Source organism: Nicotiana tomentosiformis, chromosome 7, assembly GCF_000390325.3.
Source record: "Nicotiana tomentosiformis chromosome 7, ASM39032v3, whole genome shotgun sequence".
NCBI classification, from domain to species: domain Eukaryota; kingdom Viridiplantae; phylum Streptophyta; class Magnoliopsida; order Solanales; family Solanaceae; genus Nicotiana; species Nicotiana tomentosiformis.
Genome location: NC_090818.1, coordinates 10,190,844 through 10,200,166, shown reverse-complemented (window position 1 = coordinate 10,200,166; position 9,323 = coordinate 10,190,844). Strand labels below are relative to the sequence as shown.

Below are 9,323 nucleotides of genomic sequence, written 5' to 3'. Positions count from 1 at the left end.
TAGGAAAACACATGAACAGATTACGAAGAAGGGAAACAGAACGGTATCAACATAACAGATGTAATGGTTAACATGAGATTCTGCAGAACTTCCATAGAAAAAATATATCGAAATTTCAAAAAGAAGGTGTTCATCGTTCAATGAGATATTCTGATAGCACTAAGACAACCTTACTAACGTATATGGAAAGAAAAGGCACAGTTAGCTTTGTAGACAGAATTTAGTTTAGAACTTTAGATGCTATTGCTTCACTCTCATTTAAAAGAACAGTAAATCACCTAAAGAACCCTGCAGATGCTTCGCCCTACATCAAAAAATTTCTTTTAATTTCTGCAACAAGGATTTCTGCTCTTTAGTATGTGTCCAATATATATGTGTGTGTGTGTGTTCTAGCACTGCCTGCCGACCTAAACGAAATAACAACCTTAAAAGAAAGAAGCTTCTCTTAACCCTCAGGGGTTGGCCTGGTGGCAATTGACTTGAGCCTTGGGGTTTGCTCCCTTTCAAGGTCTCAAGTTCGAAACCCACTGGGTGCAAACAATTTCTGAGGGCCATCGGACTGGGTAAAACCTGAATTAACCGTGGTGCACTTGCGGGAAACTCCTTGCCGAGGGCCTGTGCACCCCGGGATTAGTCGGGGCTCAAAGAGACTCGGACACCCGGTGCAAAATCAAAAAGAAAGAAGCTTCTCTTCACCAAAGATGCAACCCAGGCATAATAAATTCACCTATTTGCAAACTTTAACACAAAACAATAGAGAACAAAATTTTGTGTGCATTCAAGAATAGCTAGCATGTGACTGAGGAACATAACATAAGTAATTCCTAAAATTTTACACACGTGTTACATTAAGAATGATTTCCGTGGGAAACCCAAAGATCCAAACCTTAAAAGTAGTACGATCATGAAGCTCAGAGTGCCATTCTTCAGAAAGCGGATGACCACCCTCAGATATACATTTTTGCAAATTCCATACACAATTCACGATCCCGTACATCTCCCCAGCCTCCCCATCCCTTGAAACCAGCCTTATATCCTGCCTGGTGCTCATATTTACGAACTTCCCATTCTGGTTTGATATTTGCAACTTTATCAATTTCATCAACAATATTCACACCACCATTGTCAATACAAGCTACATTACGATTATGACCTTGATGCAAACCACATTTCCCAAAATGAACGGCACTGGTCCTAGACCCTCGTAGTGTATAAACTGGAGAACCAAACGAAGGATAAACTGTCGACCACATTGTTATATCCCAATTGTAATCATCAAATGAGCAAAATTCCACTGCCTTTTTATGAATTTTTCTCCATACTGTCCGGTTAAATGCATAACCCACATTCCCCATCCTTTCAGCTACCAAACATTCCCATCCTTCTCCCCTCGACTTCACTTCAGATGGCGCAAGATTGGCAGCATAACAGTCTGGGCATTTTTTTGACTTCAACTCTGCAAGTAACTGCATATTGCGATATGCATTGGGATAAATGAAATGATCTTCTTCTATGAAGAGAATATGACCCGAGTGATGACGAGTCTCCTCTAGCCCATCCCACACAGTATTCATCATCCACCACCAATGATGTTTCAACGAGACAATTTTTGGCGACCGGTGGTTCCCATACTGATCAGGTGTTCCCTCACAACGTTTCTCAACTGGATCATCTTTGTCTTTGCAATCTTTAGGAGATACACCTGGAAAGCCATCGGAAAAGATGTGTGGCGAGTAAGGAGCAAATATTTGTTTTACTTGGCAAAACTTAATGCCTTCCACAATCTTGTTCATCTCTTCAAAGTAACCATCATGACTAACAATCAGCAGAGTTTCACTGATTCCTTCTACCCGAGACAGGCTATCGATCACGATTTGAAGATACTGAGGTCGGTTATGAACATACAAAACAATAACAACATGATCCTTAGCTAACTTTGGATACAAATCCAAGTTCCTTGGAGGCATCTGATTTCTCTTACTCAAAATAATTGACAACTCATTTTGTAAGGGGAGTTTCGGAATCCTAGTGAGATGTGTAATAGTATCCTTAGCTTCTTCAATACTTTCAAAACTTTCAGTACTCTCATTAGTGTAACTGTTTATCAAATTAGAAACTGTATTGGTCCTAAGAAGAACTAACAGCAAAACTACTCCAAATACAGTAATCAGTGCTAAAGATACTAAACGCCTAAAAGCTGCATCTTTCATTCTTGCTTTTTTACATGAAGCCATAACTAAGTTACTACAACAGCACTATTTCTATAACACAACAACTCTATCAAGAACAAGAAATAATTCCAACTTGTTAAATCTAACAGTTAATTCCAAAGAACTGACATAAAAACAGTAGCTTACAGATCAAAAGGAGGATCAAGAAGCTACAATATGGTCTTCAAAGTTGGATTGTAAACTGAACTTCAACAATTTCAGTACTGGTCAAAATAGCCAAAACCCTTCAAATTAAAAATCTGAAAACTACAAGGGTTTTGAAGTTTGACCAATTCCAAAGTCAAATAATGGGATCAAAGATTATCAAAGATTGATCAAAACAATTTGAAATTAAAACCCCACTAAGGAAAGATTCGATTTTTTGAGTGGGTAATAAGAAAAATCGAATTTTGGAGGCTCAGATTTACCAAATTGCTCAAGAACAGTCCAAAGGTGCAGAGTGCAGTCCAGAAATGACTAAAATTATCAGTAAGAAAAGTCGTCAGGAGACAGAAGTAAAAGAACTAGATCTTTTGGGGGGAAATCTAGAAATAACGAAAAATTACAATGACTTTGATTTTTCATGTGGAAAATGGAAACTTCAACAAAAGTACAAAGGGGTTAGGTCGGTCACGTGACCTACGACTGGAAAAAAATGATCGAATAAATTGAAGTATTTTTTAAGTTAACTGAAAGATCACCTAATTGATCTAAAAGTGATTGTTCTAGCTCAACAACAACTTTGTGACTAAGACAATTAATATATTTATAAGCGGAGCTTGGATTTGAAGTTTATAGGTTCTGAATTTATCATCAACTCATAATCGTAGGTTCATAATTAAATATTTATATATATTTAATTAATTTTCTAATAAAAATATAAGGTATAGGTCAAAGTTATTGGGTTCGGCCCCGAACCTGTAGATGATACACTAGTTCCGCTTCTGAATATATATGCTCGCTAATATTCCCATTTAATATAGAGGTTATTTCTGTTATGAAAAGGAAATTAAAGGGTGCTTTCTAACATAGAAGCAAGAACTTGTAAATTGTGTTGTGTTGAGCAAAGATTAAGAAGAAATTACGGTTTAGACTTTGCGTTAAAAACAAGTAAAAGCCGTTCATATTCCACTTACGTTGGTTGATATAATTGACAACTAAATATTCTGAATGTTACATGCTATTTAACAAAAGTTAATACTCGTTTACAATTAAAGAATTCCTGCACATTTGCCAATTGATTACAATTTCTAAGAACCTGTAATAAGTTTATCTGTCATTTCTTAAATCGATTATGTTTCAATTGTTTATGTTAATATAGGTCATTATCAAATAATGACTATGAATAATAAAGAGAGTGACACTTAAATCCCTCCAAATGGATAGCAAATATATTCCCTTTTAAGACTAGACCAAAGGAGAGATCGTCCCTCCCAGGGGCAGACACACATTTACCGAAGGTGGTGTCACGTGATACCAGTTCGTCGAAAAAAAATTACTAAAAACATGTATTAATACTATGCGAATTTTTACATATAGGATAGAAGTGACATCACTTCACAAAAAGTCATCTTGACGTGCTGGTTTGGTTACGTGGCTGATTTTGAGAAAGTTTGAGGAATCAGTCTTAAAGATGAGTTAGAAAATTTTAATTATTCTGATTGAACTAAGTAACAGAGAGACTTGGGACCCCAACTTTATGGAATATAAATCTCTGCCCTTCTCAATTATGTAAAAAGTTGCAGTTAGAAGACTACATCCCATTTTGTTTGAAATGGTAAAGGGTCCTTTATCATTAATTAGAGATCTTTGGCACGAGCTCTGATTATGGAGTTATCTTCGATTGGAAGTGTTAAAATCTCTCATAATGAGCTTTCTATGGCACTGAGCTAGTAAATTTCGAACACCAAATGCTTGAAGCAAGAAAAAAAAAAAAAAAAAATTAAGCTGGAAATCAGATTATCACAATTGCTTTAATATTATTATTCGTTAAATTGGAAATAATATTTTTTCCTGTTGTTAACTTTTTAACATCTACCATTAGTTTTAGGCTTTAGGACCAAAAATGTCCACTTTTTGTATACATTCTGTTAAGGGTATACATCAAGGACCAAAATAGCCCAACCCCTACGCATTAGATGGTCATTTTCTCTGCCCAGAACAATACACTTTACAGAAAGTAAACTTCAATTAATACTGAGATCCAAAGTCAAATGTATTTGCCAACTATATTCATCCTCTGCTCTTTTAGTTTCACAGCATTTCAATCATAACCAATAACCATTCTCCTACCAACTGTAATTTCACATTCAAACGAGAAATGCAGTAGATAACGCACACAACCAAAGAGAGCAATTTTGCAACATAAACGAAAAACAAGCAAGCACCAATGTTTCATGCCTATATTTCAACCGCATATAATGAACTTAAGTTTTGATGGAATAAGATTATAAGATATAGATCCAGCATTACAGGGACATATAAGAATGGTTTCAAAGAGAAGTCTTGATCCAGGAACCCAATAACAACAACAACAACAATAAACTCACTGTAATCCCATAGGTGGGGTCTGGGGAGGGTAATGTGCACGCAGCCTTACCCCTGCCTCGAGGAGATAGAGAGGCTGATTCCGATAGATCCTCGGCACAAGTACTTCAAACTCATCATTGCTTACCGAATGATCAAAACCATGGTAAGCTAAACAAACTTTTAAATAACAGCTTCTCACTGACATTCCAAGTACTTCTTGCTTTTTGGGATATCAGTTCCTTATCCATCTCTACCAAATAAAGAAAAACCCAAGTTTTTTACAGACCTATGTAACATCAGCTTGAAGAAATTTTCAACTGAAACAAGATTTTAAATAATCAGTAGCGATCCACCAGCAATCTTACTCGCACAAAGTAGTAATAGAGAAGCACTCATTCCAACTCTTTAATTAAACAAACCATCGCAGATAAGCGGACCTCAACTTGCTTGGAATTGAGGCGTGGTTGTGGAAGTAGATATTTATGTTGCCACATGAACAGGAAGCAACACAGAGTAAAATACTTACTAATCTAGGGCCATATGGTCTAACGCTGCAGCATGATACCCCTCAATTGTTCGCTTCATATCATCAAACTGAGAAATGACATATTCTAGTTTCTTGCAACAGATCTCATTTGATATTCTTGGTACATAGTCACACTTCTCAAAAGGACGATATTCACATGCACTTTTGATTTCTTCTCGCAGTGTGACCTGGATGTCCTGTTGTAATTGGTAAAATATCACCCATTTAGTGCTCAAATTGATCTAGTTCAATCAGAACTCAAGAACAGACTCGGTTGTTCCAGACAAAAATAATGCTAATTGCCCATGACAACAGCAAACTAGTTACCAATGTAAAAGTTTGAACAATAAGTTTCCATTTTTACCTCGTAGAGAAATTTCACATTCAATACCAAATGGCAAATAAATGCAGATTCAAAAAGGACAAAAAACAGTAAGCAAACAAGAGAATTATCAGTCAGACATTCAGATGAGTAACAGCACGAAAGCTTGACGGCTTCTTATGACACATAACATGGTGTTGTTACAAGATACAAAGGTTCTAGAACATCCAGGAGCAAAGTAGTAAAGAATGTCCAAACCTTGATTAGTTGCATAAATTCACTGCAATGGTTGTTAATAAGTTCCTTCCTTGGACCGCTTGGATTTGCCATTTCATCCATTACACCTCCTGCTAGCTCCAGAACTCTAACTATCCTCTACAAACATCAGAGAAAGATACAAAATCAGCCGGTATATGTTAAAAATGTAGCAGTTACTGAAATCAGAACTCAAAAGTATTTTGAAAACAAAGATGCAAATGCAGTTACTGAAATGAGAAATCAGCCCATTTTAAGTCAATAGTTCTCTAAAGCATTTACCTTCTCAACATTTTGCAGCCTCTGCAATGAAGTATTCTGGCTTTGTGAATCCATATTGTTCTAAGTGGAGCTGTCGAGACAGGTGATAAAGATGAGTGAATTAAAAACAGAGATCGAGCTAGATGTGGAGAAATGAAACAGGATCTAGGAAAACCAGTTCAGTGCAGCTCACAGGGTATTTTGGTTCATAGCTCTCTGCAGTCAAAATAATTAAGGGATGATCAGAGGAACCTTCCGTAATCAATGGGAAAAATAGAAGAGAAAACTTCCTCTAATAAGTGCGCTACTAGTCCTCCGGGATTTCTCAGTCATAATAACCTAAAATAGAAAAAGAACCTCCTGTAATAATTTTACGTAAATTCAGTAACCACCCCTATACGCAGTATAATACCACATAGTGGGTTCTCGGGAGAATAGTGTGTACGCAGACCTTACTCCTACCTTGTGGAGATATAGAGGCTATTTTCAATAGACCCTCAACTTAGGAAAGCATAAGCAGAACAGTAATAAAAAGAAAAACGGCAAGAAACAACAGTAAAAAGCTATGGAAAAGAATCATTAATAACAACAAGATAATAAGGTGACCGAAATGAAAGAAATAATAGATAGTAATAAAAACCTAAGACCAATAAAATACAAGAGTGCGTACTAATTCTACTGGTATGAACAAGGAAAATACTCGGCTACCTAACCTTCTACCATAATCCTCGACTTCCACACCTTCCTATCAAGGGTCATGTCCTCGGTAAGATGGAGCATCGCCATGTCTTGCTAATCACCTCTCCCCAATACTTCTTCGCCTACCTCTACCTCTCCTTAGTCCCTCCAAGGCCAACCTTTCACACCTGCTTACTGAGGCATCTGTGCCTCTTCGATTCACATGTCCGAACCATTTAAGTCTCGCTTCCTGCATCTTGTCCTCCACAAGCGCCACGTCTGTCTTGAATAACTTTATTCCTAATTCTATTTATCCTTGTATGCTCACACATCCATCTCACCATCTTTATTTCTGCTACCTTCATCTTCCGGACAAGGGAACTCTTGACTAGCCAACACTCACACCATACGACATAATCGGTCTGAACTTACCAGTAAGTTTTGGTGACACCTTCTTATCACACACCCATGTATTCTTCAAGAGTACAAAACTACTCCTATTTCAGAGATTGTTTTATTAAAAAAAAAAGGTTCTTCATGAATAGACAATAAAACTTCAAATGTTGAGATTTTGGAAAAAGAACTTATGTTTCTTTAATGAATGGACAATAGGTGATTCCTCCAGAGAACTCAAAGAGTAAAAGAGATTTTCCAATGAGAATTCTGAGAGCAAGTCATATAGCTCCATTCCCACCCACCCACCAAGTATGAGGCCACATTGATAAATTTCTATTTGGCAAGGAAAATAAACAAGTAATTTTGTGAAGTTAAAAGTTGTGTAAAACATCAAATATCCAGAACAGTTGGACAGTTCTTGAAAAGACAAAATTAAACATTATAAATTTTAAAGCAATTAAATAGAACCCTATTGCACAAAATCAAAAGGGCACACTAAAACTTATATAGTTTTAAGTTTGGTACATAAAATTCTTTTAGACAACTAGCTTGTATTCTAAAATAAGGAATAATGTTCTTTGCTTAAGCTCCATGATTAAGGATTAATGTTGATTCTAACCTAAAATAACTTAGCCAGTGAATTACACATTTTAGCCCATTCTTCTTTTCAATAGGGAATCAACAGCACAGGCAGCTACATGCCCACATCTCTTCAATAAGGGAATTACATATCTTTCGAACTAAATTTTAACCATGATATAATTTTTCAAAAGATAAATGGATATTTATCCATTTGTTGGAAAACAGATGGACGACAGCGTATAAGCAAATCCGTAGCGACTTAGACATCCTTATTATTTTAAATTTTTGTCCCTGGGAAAAGAATGGAAGGGAAAATCCGAAAAGAATGATGACAGAGTTGGAAAGGATTGTCTCTCACATTCTAGTTGAGAGTGAAATTGCACAGGATGCATGGAAATTCTTTATCACAATCACTAAAACATGACAGACAAGATGTTATACTTTTTTTGCATAGATTAGTAGTTGCTGAAAGCTCCAAAGACAATCCTCCAGGTTCAGTACAAAGTCATCCCCTTCTGGAAAGTCTGGAAAGCTTGGAAAGTTAGGCGCTCTTGCAAGTACCAGATTCTTGTCAACCTGACTAGCTACTACATGATGAATGAAATCTAGGATTTCCGAAAAGCAGCATTTTCAACTATCCCACTAGGAAACCTTGGGTAGCTAACCTCAACGGTATTAATGGTTCATCTATTGAAACCTCAATACCCCAGGCGATGAGGGAGTTTTAAGGTCCTAGTAGGTGAAATTGTCTATGCATATGCAGTGTTCCCCTTGTATTCTTGCAAAAAGAACCAGATGAGGCCCTCATATGGTTAAACTAACAGAGGTTTTTTTTTTTTTTTTTTAAATGTGTATCCTAATCATTGTGTTTTTCACTTACAAATTTCCAATTTCTCAATTTAGACTCTGAAAATCTATAGTTGCATATTCCATTTAACTAATCACTCCTACTTTTTTTGTGGTTCATCACTCACTCACTTCTTAACTGGGGAATCACCCCCGATCTCTCTTCTCTCTCTCGCTCCCCACTATTCCAAATGATCATCTCAATAACTTTTCATAATTTTGTTCCCGAAAAAGAGAAATTCGAAATGTATAGCTGGAAAAGGAAACGGAAGAACTGAAAAGAACCTAGACGGCAAGTCGTCTGTTTACTGTTCAGGCATATAGAAGTGAGAAGCCAATCATTCCACACCTTCCGTCGCGGCGATTAGTAGGTGGCGGAAGACCAGCAATCGTCCGTCCTCGTCGCAGCTAGTGATAAAGGGCGGCTCTAGGGTGAAGCCCCGGCCTTAGGCCCCAAATATTTAAGGCCCAAACTTATGAAGTATATACTCCATATAATTTATATTTATATTATTATTAATAAAAAAATCTTATTAAATTAAATAATATATTTACCTTCTCATCTATTTATTTTCTTTATGTATAGTCTATTCTAATAGGAGTATTTTTTATCATTTTACTTTTCAATTTCAATTCAGATTCTCTAAATTTGTTATTACTTTTATCATATTTGATTGATCCATACATCAGGAAGCTAGTTCTTTTGTGTCTCATTTTT

General features: G+C 36.4%; 2 protein-coding genes across 17 annotated transcripts; both read right to left on the bottom strand.

Moving 5' to 3' along the window:
• Positions 1 to 754: 754 nt before the first annotated feature.
• LOC104091096 (alpha-1,6-mannosyl-glycoprotein 2-beta-N-acetylglucosaminyltransferase) lies at positions 755 to 2,770 on the bottom strand. Its single transcript, XM_009596368.4, has one exon. It carries the CDS (start codon positions 2,232 to 2,234, stop codon positions 948 to 950), a length of 1,287 nt encoding a protein of 428 aa, XP_009594663.1. The 5' UTR covers positions 2,235 to 2,770; the 3' UTR covers positions 755 to 947.
• A 1,858-nt stretch (positions 2,771 to 4,628) lies between these two features.
• LOC104091095 (mediator of RNA polymerase II transcription subunit 11-like) lies at positions 4,629 to 9,077 on the bottom strand. 16 transcript variants are annotated; one of them, XM_009596362.3, is made up of 6 exons: positions 8,891 to 9,077; positions 6,279 to 6,442; positions 6,125 to 6,194; positions 5,846 to 5,962; positions 5,266 to 5,462; positions 4,629 to 5,056 (listed from the first exon to the last, which is right to left on the bottom strand). In XM_009596362.3, the coding sequence occupies exons 3-6, from the start codon at positions 6,176 to 6,178 to the stop codon at positions 5,053 to 5,055; spliced, it is 372 nt and encodes a 123-aa protein (XP_009594657.1). In that variant the 5' UTR covers positions 6,179 to 6,194; positions 6,279 to 6,442; positions 8,891 to 9,077; the 3' UTR covers positions 4,629 to 5,052. The 16 variants fall into 16 exon arrangements, with proteins under 16 accessions (XP_009594657.1, XP_009594655.1, XP_009594654.1 ...); XM_009596360.3 differs by having other exon boundaries at positions 6,297 to 6,442; XM_009596359.3 differs by having other exon boundaries at positions 6,279 to 6,319.
• Between the last annotated feature and the right edge of the window lie 246 nt (positions 9,078 to 9,323).

Excerpts from the sequence above, each read along its gene's own strand:
- LOC104091096 (XM_009596368.4), bottom strand. The coding sequence starts at position 2,234 with ATGGCTTCATGTAAAAAAGCAAGAATGAAAGATGCAGCTTTTAGGCGT.
- LOC104091095 (XM_009596362.3), bottom strand. The coding sequence starts at position 6,178 with ATGGATTCACAAAGCCAGAATACTTCATTGCAGAGGCTGCAAAATGTT. Across the intron at positions 5,963-6,124 it reads GGCTGCAAAATGTTGAGAAG|AGGATAGTTAGAGTTCTGGA; the intron begins GTAAATGCTTTA and ends TGATGTTTGTAG. Across the intron at positions 5,463-5,845 it reads AATTTATGCAACTAATCAAG|GACATCCAGGTCACACTGCG; the intron begins GTTTGGACATTC and ends CAATTACAACAG.